This window comes from Cebidichthys violaceus, unplaced genomic scaffold, assembly GCF_023349555.1.
Source record: "Cebidichthys violaceus isolate CVI_PGR_0920_01 unplaced genomic scaffold, fCebVio1.0.p SCAF_682, whole genome shotgun sequence".
Classification (NCBI taxonomy): Eukaryota; Metazoa; Chordata; class Actinopteri; order Perciformes; family Stichaeidae; genus Cebidichthys; species Cebidichthys violaceus.
The window spans coordinates 1-18,710 of NW_027176908.1; the positions used below are offsets into that span (position 1 = coordinate 1).

Consider the following 18,710-nt stretch of genomic DNA (forward strand, 5'->3'; position numbering starts at 1 on the left):
GTGATTGAATGACAGCTTTTATAAAACGCTGGCTGAAAGTCAGAAATCTGTGATTTGAATTCGGTGTCTGCAAAACATTAGAAATTGGTTTGCATTTATTGCATGAATGTCAATGGTGACGTTTTGTTCCAACAAGGACAAGTTAATGTTCTGTAACCAAACCCATTCCTCTTCATCAGTCGTGTGTTTTGTCCTTTAGGTGGTGCCGTCTGCTCCATTGGCAGGCGACACAGATTATTCTGACCCGTTCGACGCTCGCATGGACCACAGGCCAGAGCCAGATCTCAGACCTGTTCCCTGTGAGAACAACGGCTACATGGAGCCGTATGAGGCCCAGAGGGTCATAACCGGTCAGTGCACTCATCAGTCAGTGTCTTATCAGTATTATAATGTTTCAGTGACCCACACTGTTATCATAGAGGCACGGTGTTTTAGTTCCATTCCCTCTCCTGCTTCCTTTTTGTATTATAGTTCTCTCTGCTAATTATCTCCACATGTCGTAAACCCATCCAATAATTAATTGCTTAATTAATCAGAATTGCCTTCATAATATGAGAGTAAGGGAACATCCTGAAGGGTTAAATTCACACTTCTTACCTGACATAAAACCCAGTCTGCTGTTATATTGCTTTTCAGGCGCACCATCTCGTATAACTGGCATGAAGTGTCGTCATTGATCTTAAATCTGTCAGCAATTTCTTTTTGATGAACAACCCTGAGATGATCAATGACTTCTTCAGTCTTTATCGCCCTTCCTTTTTTTATTTTTTTATAGTGAAGTGTTTCTGCAGTTGCAGAATACTGCATCCACATTTCCATATTGTCTTTTGTTGTAGGATCACTGGTGTTAAATGCAGTATTGCTCAGTAATTCCAGTTTAATGACTCAATGTGTTGGTAGACAGTTCTACATTAGTTGGACCTGTCCACTCCACCGTGCTTTTAGCCCGTCACACGCTCTCAGCCTCGTGAAACATCCCTTCAGAGGCGTCTAGTATCCCGTCTCAGACCCTCCCTCATCCCTTGTGAGGTTCTCCCACATCATCTAGCTCACATCTATTGTTTTCCATTTGTCTCTCCTCCCATAACATCTCTGTCTGCCCCTTTCCCTCGCACTCTCTCTGCTCTGTCCCAGCGATTTAGTGTTAAAGCCCCCCCCCCCCCCCCCCCTTCCTCCATTCTCTCACTTCATCTGGAGGGCTCTCCCCGGCCCTGAGGGGAGTCTGGCTTTCCCTCTAAATCTGTCCTGTAGCAAAAACTATGTCCGGTCCTCTGTCTGTTGTCACTTTCTGCTGGCTTTTTTTGGTGGTCAAATGAAGTTCATCGGGCTTCAGTTGCCTAATTGAGAAACCTCGAACAAAATCTTTTCTCGTTGCAGCTGGGGAGATTAGATTCCGAGCTGTGATTGCAGAGCGTTTGGCAAAGCGTTGTCTGTCTCAGCGCTTTCATTGACTTTGAATTGAGCCCGTCACTCCAGGGCTGTCTGTCTGCCTGCTTTTGTCTGTCTGTCTCTGTCTGCTGTTGCTCATCAAAAAACACAGCAGAGCGGCAAAGACCGACTCGAGATCGGGATAGTAATTATCTCTCACAAAGACTGTTCTCAAAAGACACCTGTCTGCTTTTTTGACTGTACATTTAGAGGGGAAAAAAACATCTCCAGTGCTTATAGTTTAGTTCACGGTGTCTGTTTCCAGCTCTGACATTCATCTGTATGCCTAAACACTTCCTGTCGTCATTCTCCTCAGTATTCAATCTGTTTCACCTTTCTGTCTTTCTGCCCCCCACCCTTCCTGTGTTTTTCCTCCATCATGTTTCCTATGAATTTCTCATTTTTATTTCCGCCTGTTTTTATCTCTCTGCCTTCATCTTCTCCATCTCCAGGCTGTCGCTGACACCGTGGGTTCCCAGCGCAGGTAGAGCAGCATTCAGCCCCGCTGTGCTTCTGTCTCAATGACTTAACATCAAACGCTGACAGACCTCCCCCCCCCTCACCTCCCTCCCTTGTCCTTTTCTCCCATCATCCTCCCCTCCCCTTCCTCACTGCTTCCTTTTTACTCTTCCCTCTCCTCCTGTTCCTCGCCCCCACCGCCTCCTCTATCCCTCCTCCCTCGCCTTGCTCCTCCTCCTCTCTCCGTTTCCCCTCCACCCTCTTTTTCACAACCTCGGGGCCTTTCCCCGAGCCCTCCACTTTGTCGCCATGGTGACTACAGGGCCGCTCCAATAGCGGTGTCTTGTCGTGTGAAGGTTAAAGTTTTTCCTTGCCTTTCACCAGGGGACTCTTCTGTTTAGTCCTGTTCCCTTCTCATGTGAGTGCACCTCCTTTGCGAGGCTGCCGGCTGTGTGCACAAAAGATGCCAACTCCTTCTTTTTCCCCCTCATTTTTTCCTCTTCTGTACCACCTGTATTTTTTTTAAAGGGTACATTTTTGAGGTCAACATATCAAAGCGCCATCGCTGCTGCAGCCTAGAGGCTCCTTTTGATGCATTTAGAAATCAGATTTCATCCTCTTGTGTCAATAATCTTAAAGCCTTTTATCTCATGGCCATATTTGACTCCACACAACAGTTGCAGGTGCTGAGAAACATTTCCCGGTTGGAGCCCACTGAGAAAGTGATGAAAATGTTAATGAGGGAACATGGATGCTGTTGTGAGCCGTGCTAGATTGCTGCTGGGATTTCGGGTGGACGAGAGAAAGGAGGAGGAGTTTGTCTAACGTGTTGCAACTCAGCATCTAGCCCAAGGCCTTATTAAGCCCCCTATATGAGATCCTGAGCCCACGGGAAGCTGTGCAAACAACATTTTTTCTCTCTCCTCTAATTCAAGTCATGCCAGAGCTCTACAGGCTTTTTCTTTTGACTGAAGAATAATGTCACTGTTCTGTTTAGGGAACTTCATTGCTACTGGCAAATATGATTACTTAACGTTGCCTGTTTCTTGCAGACTGGTAACGCATCCAAGAAGATTTCTTTTTATTTGTGCGTACTGGCATGTGTCGGGGTATGAATCTGTGTTGTTTTGCATGTGCATCAACAGAGCTGCAGCGCGGTCCAGGAGGAGGACGGTCGCGGGGCGGAGTGCAGCTCTACGATACGCCCTATGAGGATGAGCGAGGCCAGCGCCCGGGCCTGCTGTACGGAGAACCTCAGGAGGAGAGCAAGGAGAGCAGCAGGCTGCCGCAAGACGACGAGAGACCGGCTGATGAGTATGACCAACCCTGGGAATGGAAGAAGGATCACATCTCCAAAGCTTTTGCAGGTAACTGTAAAGATTATGACAATATTCTTACAGTACAGTCAATAAATATCAGGGAGGAGAATAGTCTGGCAAAAGCCACCTAGATGTAGCGACCTTATGAAGGTTGTACAAGAGATAATCGATAAGCTGTCTTTTAATTAGAAGTTCCCTCACCTGATTGGACTGTCACTGGTCTTTGCTTGTAATTTTCAAACTGGAAAACATGGCAGCTGTTCTGAGAAATGTCAGAATTATACAGGAAATCAATTCATGAATACATTTTAGACCGTGGAGCTGCTGAATCATGCTTCATTGCATATTTAAATCGATATTCAGAGCGTCCCAGAATATAAGCTTTTAGCAAAAATGTAGGTTGTAATGTTTAGGATGGCTAAGCAGTTTGCAGGAAAAGCATTTTTAACTGAACACCCGGTTTAATGCCCCCATATTGGCAATCATCCACTGTATTGTAAAGTGTCTTTTAGCCAAACATTGAATCCCTACCACCTACTGCACAGACAATTGTACAACTCCTGGAGATTCTGGGTGTCGAGCATAAGACATATCTCAGAAAATGTGCTTTTTAAACTAGAAAAATTTTAATTATTCAGTAGAATTTGTGAAAATGGCTAAGGGCTGTTTTAAAGGTCAAAGCCAGGAGCACACAGAGAGCCATGCTGCTATCACTACATAGTGAAATGCTCGTCTACTGTCCTGACCTTTTAATGTAGAGTCTACCCCCATCACTACAGAAAACAGAGTGCTGTGACCTTCACTGTCTCAGCTCAAATAACACATATCGCTCCGCTTCTTTTACTGCATCTAAACACCTTCTGCTGACCATTGATTTATTGTTCTCTCACATATGACGGACCACAGTCACAACAACAACCTCTGAGATGATCGTTAGAGCTGTCAGCGATGTCTTGTGTATGTGTATGTATGCATGAGAGAGATACAGTAGACGACACAAAGAGAAGGTTAGCAGAGGAACGAATCCTTTATTTTCATAATCCTCATATTATCAGAAGTGTTTCTAAAATAATTGGTGCAGTGCATGATTCTTATTTTTCAGACGGTGCATGTCACATCCCAAACCTTATTACGTTCCATGTTTTGAATATAATTGGAGGAGGAGAGTGAAGTAGAAATGAGAGAAACGGAGGGGTAAAGGGAAACAGAACTGGACTGATGGGTCATTTAGGAGTGGATCAGTGTAAGGCATGCAAGGCCAAGTCGGCTTAATTGAGCTGCATCTCCAAGTCACCGAGGTCAAGGTGAAGGGATAATAAATCAACCAAGCCTCGTACGCACTCCCCTCCTTTCTCCGCTCTCCTTCCCTTCTTCCCTCCTGTGTGTGCCCCCCCCCCCCCCCTCTCTCTCTCTTCTCAGTTAATTACATGCCTGCGTGTGCATGACCAATCCAGTGCTAATAAGAGAGTCATGGTCAGCGCACCATTGTCTGAACACACACACACACACATAGACACACACACACAAAGACATTCACACCATGTTCAGGCTGTAATCGCATTAAGCAGAGGAGCAGCAAAGAGACTCCGTAACTTATTTGAGAGCGGAGGTGATTTCAAAAGGTGACGCATGACAGTTAATTTAAAAGCCAATATCAGCCCTCGCCTACTTAGCGCTCATTCCTGCTTCATCTGTCGCTTTATTCCTCCCCAGCTTTTCCTCTTTGTGCCACAATACAGCATGCGCTCCTGCAGAGCAGTGCTCAGAGTACCATTAGAGAGCGCAGTGGAGGGAAACGCTTGTGCGACTCGAGTCGTCTGACCCCTTGTTTTTTCCATTTGGAGTCAGCACTCTGAGCTGGCGTGCTGTCTGTCTGAGCAGACCAAAGCACTGGAGTGTAAACACACAAACAGTGTTTTCCATTCTCACATTTAATCCATATTCCCAGACCCACTCTGCGTTGCTAGGCACGGCCCACATGTGAGGGAGGGGAGAGATGAGAAGGACGGAGCAGAAAAAGAGAGATGGACAGAGAGGCTGTGGAGAAAGCTAGCTGGAGAGAAATGGAAAGGGACGTCCAAGGTTATGGTATGTTTGGTGGCAGCTCAATGGCTGTTTGTGGAGGCCCAGTGATGCAGAGGGGAGGGGGCCTTGAGGAGAATTAATGGTTGGGGGGGCTGTGGCGAGGTGAGGTGACGGGAGAGGAGGGGGGAGTCGGGGCCATCGTGGCAGGGTGCAATCCGTCATCTGCTAACACATCTATATATATATATATATATATATATATATATATATATATATATATATATATATATATATATATGTGTATATATATATATATATATATATATATATATATATATATATATATGTGTATGTATGTATGTATGCCAACGCAGCAGCGGTGATGGGGCTGTCCCCATGGCCCTCCCTCCCTGTGGATGTGACACACTCACTCAGATAACCCGCTGCAGGGGGCAAAGGGGGGGCCTCGCAATCTGCCAGCAGCCCCTCATCATCACCTTCACACAGGCGCATGCACATGTGGATTCTCAACTAGGTTTTCCAGCTCTGATTATCAGGCCCCCTAATTCAAGGGTGAGAAGAGGTTGTGTGCATGTTGGCACAAATGAGCGTGTGGGTGTTGGGGGGGGGTAAGGAGGAGCGCTGGTGCATATTGTATGTGGATTTGCGTGCATTGCATTCATGCAAGCGCTTCTGAAGAGAATCTCTGTAATTATGATTTTCACAGCTTATCCATGCTTAAATGTAATCGCCTGGGTGAGTATTGCATTCTACGGCTATTTTTCAAATGGTATCAGAAATAAGCTTGCCTCCAAAGCATTTTTATTTATTTTCCAGTGTCCACTTCAGCTGTGTGAGTGTGTAACTAGCAGTGCCTGAGGGGTCGGACTGCTCTCAGTTCGGTGGGTTTTAATTGCAACGTTGGAAAGCTGTCATCAGTCACCACCATCCAACTCAAATTACAGCGGTCATTAATTCTTGGAAGTCAATAGACAGTCCAGTGGAGAGTGATTGGCTCCGCAACCATTCGGCACCAATTAGTGCGCTAATGAAAGGCACAATCTAATTGTCTCTCTGATGGAAACAACTAATGAACAGATGAATGTATGTTTCAGGTGTTTCATGTTTGTAAGTTTTATAGTCCAGTGAAGGAGATTTGAGCCGTTGGATGGAGATGATGGCTGTCAAAAGATGGAGGAGTGTGAGCGTGATTAGAGAGTCGCAAATCAGCTGGAAATCTGGATGAGGACGGATGAATGAATAACATTTCCACCCCTAGAAATTACTATCATGGTGCCATTGAGAAAAGCACTTATCCTCCACTTGTTCCAGTGCAGCTGCTCATTAGGCAACAGCAAAAGACAGGGGCTGTTGCAGGGAAGCTCCCCAGTATGAATGTGTGTCATAAAAGCAAAAGGCTTGTGTTTTTCTTTTAAATTGGTTCAGACAAACTGTTTGCAGCACAAAAACACGTTAAAGTGGGTATCCTTGTCATCCTATAGTATTTTTCCGTTTCTGTGGCAATTTGTTTGATACATTGTAATTGATTTAATCTAAACAATGAAACCGCCATTTAGTCTTTAGCCATGCTAGCAGCACTGCTATAGGGATAGCGATGTCTGTTGGTAGGATGTCTCAAAAAATTTCTGGATGGATTGCCAGACAGACATTCATGGTGCCCAGAGGATGAATCCTACTGGCTTTGGGGATCCCCTGACTTTTCATTTAGTGCCTCCATGACGTTGCCATTTGTGGTTTTGAGTAAAATGTTCTGACAACTATTTGATGGCATGGAATTTGGAACAGACATGCATGTCCCCATCAGGATTTTGCCTTTTTAAGTTTCCTTAAGAAATACAGCCGTTCATGAGCTTTCTTCACCAGGATGGAGATGTGTGACGACCAAGTCAGGTTGTTTGTGATGCTGGTTCCAATTGCAATCAGCCTCAGTTGACCTTTATGTTTAGGGCTAGTGGGCAAATGTTGGCATGCTAAACTAAGATGCTGAACATGGTAAAAGTTTAGTGTACTTAAGATCAGCATCCAGAACATTAGATTGCTTTATCCATTCTTGTGTGAATAGTATTTTTGGCTAGATGCTGAAGGGTGCTTTAAAGTGATACGGAAGGTTGGTTTAGCAAACCTTGCAAAGACACCTTGACGGATGGTCTGCATCTGTGTGTGTTGTGCCTGGTTGTCGAGGTACATGTGCTCTGACAGGACAGAACAAGGTTCTCTGGGCTGTTCTACATGTGTGTATGTCCCTGTGGGGGCCTTGGAATGTATTTTTGTGTGTGTGTGCATGCAGACAAACGTGAGCGCACAAAAAAAAAAAGATTTCCATTTCCATCTGACCAGCCTCTTCATCAATTTACCGTTAAAGTGAAAGGACTCTTGTCGCTTCCTCTGTTCCTTTACTCTTGCTCCCTTTTTCTCTTTGTCACGTTTCCTCTCACCTGCCCCTTCCTTCTCCCCATTGTTGCATTTCTTTCTCCTTCAGCGTGAACCTTCACTGACATTAATGAAAAGGCTTGTCCTTCGTGATTCACTCTCGCCGCCCAATGTGAGAGACGGGTGGAGAGGTGATGGAAGTAGAGTAGGGCAAGAGACGAGAGGAGCGAGGGAATATCGAAAGGGAGATAATGCCCCACTTAGAGGAAGAAAGGTGAAAGCGCTGCGACGAGGAAAGAGGGATGGATTTAATGAATGCCTGGAAAATGAATACACAGACAAGACTGTCAAGAAATGTGTGATGCTTGAAATTCAAATCTAAATGGTGTGGATGCATATTATTAAAAGGAAACTTGTATGAATTCCTCTTCTTCTTCACTGGCATAAGGTGTTAATTGTCTGTCTGGGGACCATTTTGCCCAGCAGAAGGTCTTTGTGTGCGGAGAAAAGATGTGATGCAAGGGCTGTTTGGAAAAACAGATGTCTTCATTAATGGACCTAATGAAGCTGTTCCATTGTCTTTGTCTGTTCCTCCTTTATTACATGGACACAGAAAACAGCTGGTGTGCTTGAAAAGTCAGTAATCTGTCACTCAAGGCGATGTGTCCTGTGTGCAACACAGAAAGGTCTGGTCATTCCCTCCCCCTCACATCATTTCGGGTAATTGCTAGCAGGTAGTAGAGGCACCAGCGCTTGTGGGATTTTGGCAGACCAACGATTACTGAATTGCTGTAGCCTGTTTCTTCAGCTGGGTTAAGATGGGAAACCGAACTGATGGGGAAAAAACACTCCTTTTGTTTAAGCATAATGAATACAGTGGAGTAAATATTAAGCACAAATAATGAACCTAGGCTGTGAGCGCTGATGAGAGTGTGCCTTTTGTCCGTAAACCATTAGTGCATCTCATTGTCTTGTAATAGCCCGCTATCTATGAGAGATCCACAGGTTCCCATTAGAAGTGAATGGAAGCCAGATGTTCCCTTCTAGTGAATGAGTGACATGTCGTGATTGTGTGTGTGTGTGTGAGTGTGTGTGTGTGTGAGAGAGAGAGAGCTTGGTATTCAGCCTTTTGTTATCAGTGAGGAGTTGAGGCAAGGTTTGTGTGTGTTTGTGTGTATGTTCAGCCTTTTGCAGTAGAGAGAGCGGCCAATTCTCCCGGATAAAAAAAAAAAAAAAAAGACACTAGTCCCAGTTATCATGGTGGAGCCTGCAGGTTTAGGAGGGGTTACGTGGGTTACCCTAAATCTAGCCTTGCATATCCAGACCTATCTCCACACTGCCAGCGCTGGAGAACAGGTCTGACTGAACCATAGACTGTATGAGAAGTTGACATTGTCTCCGTAACAACACTCTTCGGTTTGTGGACTACAGTTTTGATACCTCGAGTTCGGCATTTTGACCGTCGACATCTTGATTTCTTTTGCAACCAGACGTGACACAAGAGGGTGGAGCTAAGTGCAACTGAATGCTGAACTAGACATTTTTTGACTACTAAAATGTTAAAATTAACTTTCACGTTCTGAAAACACACTGGGAAAGGGTTTACGTTGTACTACGAAAAACAAATCCGACTCTCAGAGCGGACATCGCCGTGGTCGCGACGTGTCAGCTGTAGCCACACCGTGAAGCAGATATTACACAGCATGAGCCACAGACACACACATCTGTTATGGGTCTGATTATTTCAGTCGTTTGTTTCATTTAGTTTTGTTTATTGGTCACTTTTACATTTTTGTGATTATTATTTTGATATTTGAGAAGTATTATTTTATTTATTACACTATATTTATCCCTGTACCAGGGAGCAGTGGGCTGCCCATGGGGGAGCCGCTAGGGGGACAGTGTCTTGCTCAACGACACTACGACTCAGCTCACGTCAAGCCAAGGATCGAAGGATCGAACTGCCGACCCTCCGGTTCCCAGACAACCCTCTTAGCCTAGTGAGCTAGTCACCCCCAAGACTAGCAGAGCAGGTACCGGGGATTGAACCGACGACCCTCTGATTGAAAGGCAGCCCTGCTCTCCACTTAGCCACGGACACCAGTTACACCAGTAGTCTATTAAAGGTGGAGTCAGCAATTCTTGATTGTTGATATTTGTGCCAAACAAATACTGTAAATAGATTTTGTATTGTATTGCCTTTCTCTTTATACATACTTGACCTTTCCCCTGTTGCTGATTGGCTGGAACATTGTTGTTGTGTGGCTCGGTCCGAGCCACTTAGTTTGTTGCCTATTTACAGAGCCGGGGTTGTGTACACCACCTTTTTCCCCTTCACACACAGAATGGTCAGCTAGCAGACTGTGAGGAGATATGCGCTGACTTTGACAAAATCGCTGACTGCACCTTTTTAAGGTTTTTATCATGGATTTAAGGATCCAGTCATCTACTGGATTTCATTCTACTTATCCAATCAGGCTGTGATTTAACATTGAATGTTGTTATGACAAGAGAACTTCCAATACCCAAACCCCCAAGAATGGTTTTGAAACTCAGGTGGTTGAGTGATCGGTCTTACAATTTATTGTGAGATGGCCAAGATAAACGAAATAGATGGCAGAAATAAATGTATTGTTTGAAATATCCATGTCAAAAGCCAAAAAAAGCAATTGGGATAAGCCAGGGGAAACAATTGAAATCATCTCACCTCATACTTTTTGGCAAAGCGAAATAAAACTTTCAAGGTACAATATTCAAGAACACGAAACGGAATGTTTCCTTAAGAGGAACAACAGCCATCTAAAAGCCAAAGAAAAGGAATCTTGATGGAATTTCCCTCTCCGTCTGTGTAACACCACCACCCGAGCTTATCTGTCACTCAGATGGCTGAGCACATTTCTGATCTGTAATAAATTGTCTCGGCTGTCTCTATTTTCTCTCTCTCTCCCTTCTTGTTACCCTTCACTTGCTATTGTGTGCTTCTCATTTACACCCTTCTATCTTTCCAATAGGTGACTCTCAGTTTTGTTTGAAAATTAGAGGTGTGAAACGTGATGTGGTGGCGAGCGGACAAGGCAGCAGTGTGTGGCAGCGCTGGTTGTTTCGAGGTGTCAGGTGTGTGTGTGTGTGTGTGTGTGTGTGTGTGTGTGTGTGTGTGTGCGTGCATGTCTGCTATTGAGGGGTGCCAGGCCACACTTTAATCCTGGCTTCAGCGGAGGTGCGGGCTGCTCCAGATGGGGCCATTGTACTGCGCCATGCATCAATAATTCACGGAGAGCTGGAGAAAGTGGCGGAGTGTGTCTGCCTGCTCAATAATTAACCAGGGAGGGAGAGGGGCATGTATGTACAGCTTGGGTCTCTCTCCAAACGCCCATTCAAATGGCCTTTGATGTCGCCGGCCTGGGGGGTCTTTGGATTTGTCGGCTCATTAAGACGTCACCCCACTTTTCCTTTTATTTGTTTTGTAATCCGTTTTCGCTGTGAGCAGGAGCCGAATGTACGGTGTGGAACTGGCAAATCGCATAATGTGTGTGTGTGTGTGTGTGTGTGTGTGTGTGTGTGTGTGTGTGTGTGTGTGTAAGGCTGCAGTAATGACTGTTAAAGTATATGGTTGCCTGCCATGGTAGATAATGAGCTATTTTCAGTTTTGTGAACCTTCTGCTGCTCTCCTTCTGTTGGTAGGGCAGTGAATGGAGCATTATTCTGCCCCCGCGCTCCGCTGTTCCTCTGTCTCACTGCTCTGTGGGTTGCAGTGCACATAAAGTCACCTTTAGTTTTCATTGCATCTACTGCTACGAGACAGTTTCTTAAAGTAGATTTGTTCAAATGACTATAAATAATGCAGCCTCTGACTTCTCATGTCCTCTCTGGTTTTATCTTCTTTGCCTTCTTCAGTCTTTCCACACATGTTAAAAATTATGTAAATAAAGGGTTTAAAGATGTTTTTTTCTACAAGCGTGATGAAGCAAATAGACAGTTTATTCCTTTTCTTCATGACAGGAGGTATAGTTAATTACTCACCACATCTCATGTAATCACACATGCACCCTCTCAACAGGGCTTCCCCATCTTCCACCTCTTCCACATCTCACTTCTTGCTCACTCTCTCCTCCTCACATTGAAATCTTGCACCTGATTTCTGTCTTGCGTCTTTAATCACCACCACTTCTCTCACATATCCTCCCTTAGTTAACTTTGTTCGAGCCCATCTGCTGTTTTCTCACTCTGTCGCTCCCTTTTTTCTCTCGCCTCCTCCCCGCTCCCCTTCCCTCTATTAGAAATGAGGGACTTGTCGGAGTTGCCTTGGCCCGCCCCGGTGGGTCAGCTGGAGGAGGAGCCCCCAGTCAGAGAGCCAGGTGACCACCCACCCTGAACACAACCCTCCCCCCTCCCCCCTCCCCCTTTACTGCCGCCCTTTAGTCACCGCCAACACACGCGTATGCAGTCACCCTGACCTTCATGACCCAGCTGTTGTCCTACACCCCCCCCCCTGTGGCCTGCATCTGCACCACCTTGCCTTTTGTCCCTGCCTGCTGCATTTGTTGTGTTGTCAGTTCTTTGGGGGGGGTTTAAAGCTCTCTCTTCTTAAATTACCACATTCTCCTCTTGCATCAACCACGCATGGAAAGCTCCCACTAAATTAAGATGTCTGCCTTGTTCATTTTAAGGTACTTCGAAGTGCTACGGTACACTTAATGTTTAATTACAAGTTCTGTAGATTGAATTTCACCAAAATCAGGCGCAGAAGGGGTAAATAACACTTTGGTCTGTACACGTAATTTGCTCCAGAGTAGAATCAGTATCGTCAACATCAAGTAATCTGCAGCGTAGTGAAAGACTTGCAACAGAGCCAAGCAGGGAAGACGCCAACTTCCTGTCTCTTATCTGCCCTCTGTGACTCATAAAAATGTTGATGACGGTAATTGTGATGATGCTGATAGTTTTGCAGTCTGTCAGGTCGGGACCTGCTGTCCTATACTTTGACCCATCCACGAGAGGGCTCTCGGCTGCATGCGTGGTTTCGCAATAGCCGGATGTCTGGTGTTTACCCAAATCTGGCTGTGAGGTTTAATCCCTTTTGATCATAGCACTGTGTAAATACTCTGACTCATTTTTTCTGTCCCCGTCTGCCAACAGTGCAGTTTGATGGCGCAGAGTGGGACCGCTCCTCGTCACCCACAGATCGGTTGCGTCCGCCGGGGCCCAGGTCCAGCCCGCTGGCAGGAGGGGGGATGAAGTTTCGAATGCCGCAGGAAGGCCTCACCATGGTGGGGGAGAGAGTGGACCCTACTCTGCCTCTGGAGAAGCAGGTGTATGTATGCAGTCTTCTGTTAAACCCACAGCAGCTACATTAACACTTGAATGTGTCTGAGTGTATACAGTATATACGCCACACACTCCAATTAAGGGTTAATCAAGTTAATCAGAGGCTTTTGATAGTTAATGATTGAGTGTCTCTGTTGTCATACATTTAATTACCTTGAATATTGTACAGGATGAAGAAAGAAAAATAGCAGTAATAGTACTGATCATACAGTTCACATCGGCTGCAAATTGTTAGACATGTGGCAGTCCAAGTACTGTAAGGAATAAGACACAGAAACATAAGATTAAACCAGGCATGTTGTCTGGAGCATTATTCTAAGTTCAGATGTTGCATCAAACAAATATAAATTATGCAATTATTTGTGCATGTAAACGCAATTAGCATAAACTATTAATCTCTGCAGGCTGTAAGTGTCTCTGCATGGATGCCATGCTCATACATTATCATACATTCTTATTTGACTGATTTTTTTATATTTCAGGAAGAAAGGGGTTGTACACAAATAAATGAAAAACTAAATTTTATTGCACCGCTTTGATCTATTAAGGGCACGGACACATTCAAAAGAAGCAGTTATGTGTTTAGGCTAAGCAGCAGCGGTGAGAGCTTACAGAACTGCGAAAGGTTAGAATGAGAACTAATTAAGTCAGAACATTAAAAGGAAGCATTTACTTTGGTCTTGTAATTTCAGACATCATTGGTGTAATTCATGTGCTCTTTCTGTGCACATAAAAGGCCGTTTTACTAATGAAATCCAAGCACATGACACCCCTTAAGCACACAAGCACAAGCGCGCACACACACACACACACACACACGACGCACACAGTGTTGTGCTCACAAACAGATACATGTGCACAGATTCACTTAAGGATGGCAGTTGATTATTATGCCCCATTACTCCCTGATGATCTCTTAGAGGCTGTTTTGAGCTTTGAGTTTCCTTTAGATCTGCTTTAAACAGAAACGGCATCAGTGTCGACCTGTAGCGTTCAGTACACCTCACCAAGTCATGTCGAAGAAAATCTCATTAATATTTTCACTGCAGGAATATAATTATGTTGCTTACCGGCTGTGTTTATCCCAAACAGTTCTGTATATTATTATAGCATTTTTTTTTGTTATGAATGTGTTTACAGCTACACTATTGGAAAGGCTCTATGCATGACAATTTCAGTCTGTCTGTCAGTTGGTTGGTTGGCTCACAACTTTGGTCCGGACTGAAATATCTTTACAATTACTGGATAAATTGCCATATTTTGTACAGATATTCCTGGTCCCCAGAGGCGATTCCCTTATTTTTCCTTTAGCGCCACCACAAGGTTGGCATTTGTAGTTTTTCGTGAAATTTCCAAAACTATGGAAGAGATTTGTAGTTACCTTGGTGATCCCTCAACTTTTCATGTAGCGGCAAAAACAATGCCATTTCTGGCACAGCTGTACTTTGTTTTTAGTGTGAATTAGCAAATGTTAGCATGCTTACATGCTAAGTTAAGATGGTGAACGTGGTAAACACCTGCTGCTTAGCATTTGCATGTTAGCATTGTCACTGTGAGCATGTTAGCATACTGTTGTGAGCATTTAGCTGCTGCAAGCTTCAAAGAGACGCTAGCATGGTTGTAGACTCTGTGTCTTGTTAGAAGTGTTGTTTGATTATAACGTTGAAGACCATGTGCTGAAGGACAGACAGTTAGCAGTGTGTGTCAGCGCAGATGCGAGAACACTCTCCACCATGGTGTTACCACTGGAACTGAAAATGTACTGCTGTGAAAAATGAGACTAGAGAAGCTGTTTCTTTATTATTCATTTTTTACCCTAAAAGTGTTGAAAATGAATTTCTAGAAACATTCATACTACTAATAATTACCTCTCACTTGATTATCAACTTTTGGATTCAAATCGATAAAATAACAACTACAGAGTTTCTATGCCAGTGTAGACATCCAGCAGCAAAAGGTGTAAAAATATGTGTTGCAATCACGCTTAATGTTAGCACCTTTTTCCATATCTAACTGTGTGTGTGTGTGTGTGTGTGTGTGTGTGTGTGTGTGTGTGTGTGTGTGTGTGTGTGTGTGTGTGTGTGTGTGTGTTGGCCATCAGATGGTACCACGGTTCGCTGTCGCGTTCGGAGGCAGAGTCGCTGCTAACGCTGTGTAAAGAATGTAGCTACCTGGTGAGGAACAGTCAGACCAACCGCACTGACTACACTCTGTCCCTACGGTAAGACACACACACACACACACACACACACACACACACACACACACACACACACACACACACACTGACTGACCTACCACAACAAGCTAAGCAAACACCTGTGCACCTTCAGTATTGTTCTCCAATAAACAGTGTTACAATTTAATTGCAAATTAAAAAGAAATTCTGCCTTGCTACTGAGAAGTCTGTGTGTGTGTGTGTGTGTGAAGCCACCTGAGCTACCGATCTCATATCGCAGTCTCCACACCTCTCCATCTGTCTCCCCCTCCTCTGTCTCCCTCCCTCCCTTCCACCATCACCCCCACTCAAGAACACTGCCGCACCGATTCCTCTCTCGATACTCATTTGCAGGGCACAATACTGCTTATCTGGTCAAATCTCTCCCTTGTAATTACTGTCGTGATCCATCGTCCCTCTGTCCTCACCCCATCCTTGGCCCCTCTCTGGGGCCTTCCTATGTGGCCCCAGCGGTCCGTCTAAGTGGTAATCAGGCAGGTAGAGCACACTTGAGTGCACACATCATCCTCACGTAATCACTAATGAATATGAATTGCCTTCTGTGGGCCACACAAGAAGGGAATCTGGGAGGGAAGGGAGGGGGGGTGACATATAAACAAGCTTATGCATTACTCATTTACATGAGTAGATTCGGTTTGACAAGCGCACACACATGCACACTTGCCCAAGCAAGAAGGTCACTACTGGCAATGGTTTCCCAGCTGGCGCATGTGAGGTTTGGAAGTAGTGAATTCTTATGAAATGGCAAAATCTGTTATTTTGCTTGGTTAGAATGTGGGACTGCCCTTCATTGCCCAATCTGTAAAGACTCGAAGCCGCTTAGATCTCTAATCGGCTTAAAGGGAACCTTTGGTTTCATACAGCCTTTATTGTCTTAGTTTTGGCCATCTAACCAGTAATAATAGTTCATCGCTGATATCGAGGAACAGAACAACACCAAAAAGAAGTCAGAAGTGAACAAGAGCAATCTGATGATCATACAGGTTTTAAACAAAGCTCCTGATCAGCTAAATTAATTTGGAAGAGAGGACGGTTTAAAAAAAAAAAGCAAAAATAAACACTAAAATATTACCCAAACTCATATGTAGTCATAACTCCATCACACTTTCAAGACATTGACCTACTTTCACTTTCCTTACATTCCACTGTCTGACACAATCTAGCCCTTGTCCTCCATGTCTGTAGTCTGCACATGCCGAGGGACTAAAATACCCGTGAGTGTTATCTTGTGTCGGGTATTTTGCATCGGGGCCATTTACTGGAACGTATACTTGAGTGCCCTTGCATTCTGTTTGTCTTGTATGCCTGGATAGAAGACTGTAAACTTGTGTATTTCTCAAGAAAAATGTGCAGAAGTTATTTTTTTGTACCAATTGTTATTGTCTTTCGAACATCTAGCAAAGCCTTTCAGCCAGATGAGTGAAGTACACTGTAATCCTTTGGGTTTTACCTCCAAACACAGCACTTCAGAGATTATGGTTACAAACCAATGCCTTGTTTGTTTGATCCTCAGACATCGGCAAATACTTTGGTGGGTACTATGTTATCATGGCAGATAGAAACAGCAAGCAAAACTACTGTATTAAGGCCCAAGTTGTAATAAATTGAAATGTAGCTTTTATGTCTCCACTCAGTCATGTCTGTGTCTAGACTGGAAAGAAACAGTAGGTTGGTCTTTATCAGGGTGTTGGGACTGGTTTGCTGGTGGTTTGCTGACGCTACCTTTGCGATGTCAATGCACCCTACAGCAAGGACAGCTTGTGTAACATCAACAGCTAAACTATGTGAAATAATGCAGCAAGCCTTGGAAAAAGTGAACCTCCCCTACTGTAAGACTTGATAGTAACGTGGACAACGAGAGGAATGATGGTTGTTCACTGGAGACGAGATGAAGACCCACTCCGAAGTGAGTCAGCACTGAAACAGACAGGCCTGCCAGAATTAAACCTACATGAATATTTATGGAGGAGCTCTCATACGCTTTAATGTATCATGAGGTACATAGAGTCCGCAAAACAAACAGGACCGGATGAAAGCGTGCTGTCAACTCCGAGCGCTGAGTGATGAAGCATCTGGCTCTCGGTGCTCTTGAGGCCAGTGGAACAAATCATAAACTGCTTGTTGTTTGGCTGTTTGTAGTCACAGCGAGTGTTTTTTGGGGGTTTAACTTCTCTATAAAATGTAATTTGGTTGACTAGAACAATGACAATTATAGTGACCGACTTCAACCCTCCTCTTTCTCTCTGCTTCTATAATTAGACATATATCATGACTGGCTGGCTCTTAAAGGGGAAGTCCTGTCGTGGCTGAATATCACTTAAAGGGAGGAAGCCAGTGTGGTTCTCTCGGCTGAGCCACTTTCACAGTCCAGCGTTCGTCTTTCTCACTCTGGCTTTTGTCTTTCCCACCATGTGCTGTTACACCACTCGTTCATCCATCGTAATGTCCCGTCCTTCCTAATTTGTGACATGGTGTTAAATCTTGGTTGGAATCATGTCCTCCAGAAAAGAAAAAAAAAAGAAGTGAACATAAATCCGGGCTGTCATTTCCACCGTGTCATTATGTGACAAAATGTGTGGAAGGCTGACGTTTTATGTGCCCCACATTTCATGTCATCCCTCTCCTACACTCCTCTCTCACTTTCATGTATCCATCTCTCCCACTCTCTTTCCTCTGTTGTCTCCTTCCATTATAAAGCCTTTCTTCCTGTTTTCTCCCCACAGGAGCTGCCAGGGTTTCATGCACATGAAGTTCACCCAGTATAAAGACGGCAAGTACGTGCTGGGACAGAACAGCCCTCCCTTTGAGACCATCCCAGAAGTCATCCACTTCTACACCACGCACAAACTCCCGATCCGAGGCGCCGAGCATCTGTCTTTGCTGTTCCCCGTTCTGGTGCAGACACTCTGACGCTCCTCCTGGACCTCCGGGCCGTCTTTGTGATCGGACACGTGAAGCTTGAATGTCTGACGGGATCTTCCCAGCGGAGTGCCCGTTCTCTCTTCTTGCTGGACTGGAACTACAAGAAGAGAGAACCGGACTACTTTTGATGATTCAACACGGCGTGGGCTAATGCCCTCACCCACCACTGCTGTTGTACTTGTGCCAAGTTTCTCTAACATCCAGGGGATCGATTCACATGAAATGCAATACCTGAACTTTAAGCAGCCTTTGCTGTAACTTCTCTCTTTCTCTCATATTTCCTTACTGAACTGAACTTTATTACACGTCTTTCACAGCTGACTGAAATGCAGGAGAAGTTAGCAGAGCTGGAGCTGGGAGAAAGTCTGTATATTCTGAATGTACTGATGCCCCAGTTTATGGGAAATTTAGATTTAATTACTGCTGTTCCACAAAAAAACACCTCATTGACACTGGTAAAAAAACTATTGCTGATGTTTCATGTTTATATGAATCAATAGATTAAATTGTACTGCATAAGATGAGAAAACCTTTTCATCCTCGGGCTTAGGAGACCCTGTCGTAAATGTTGGCAAATTACATTTTCCATGAAAAAAAAGAAG

General features: G+C 44.5%; 1 protein-coding gene across 2 annotated transcripts; it reads left to right on the plus strand.

The window, feature by feature from the left end:
* Positions 1-205: 205 nt before the first annotated feature.
* Positions 206-18,701, plus strand: LOC137890751 (SH2 domain-containing adapter protein F-like). 2 transcript variants are annotated; one of them, XM_068734948.1, is made up of 6 exons: positions 206-350; positions 3,033-3,254; positions 11,900-11,977; positions 12,759-12,933; positions 15,049-15,168; positions 17,910-18,701. In XM_068734948.1, exons 1-6 carry the CDS (start codon positions 260-262, stop codon positions 18,094-18,096), a joined length of 873 nt encoding a protein of 290 aa, XP_068591049.1. In that variant the 5' UTR covers positions 206-259; the 3' UTR covers positions 18,097-18,701. The 2 variants fall into 2 exon arrangements, with proteins under 2 accessions (XP_068591049.1, XP_068591050.1); XM_068734949.1 differs by lacking the exon at positions 11,900-11,977.
* The last annotated feature ends 9 nt before the right edge of the window (positions 18,702-18,710 follow it).

What these genes read in the sequence shown, in the direction of transcription:
- LOC137890751 (XM_068734948.1), top strand. Translation starts at nt 260, where the DNA reads ATGGACCACAGGCCAGAGCCAGATCTCAGACCTGTTCCCTGTGAGAAC. An exon ending in CATCTCCAAAGCTTTTGCAG is followed by an intron (nt 3,255 to 11,899) that starts GTAACTGTAAAG and finishes TCCCTCTATTAG; the next exon opens with AAATGAGGGACTTGTCGGAG. An exon ending in GACTACACTCTGTCCCTACG is followed by an intron (nt 15,169 to 17,909) that starts GTAAGACACACA and finishes TTCTCCCCACAG; the next exon opens with GAGCTGCCAGGGTTTCATGC.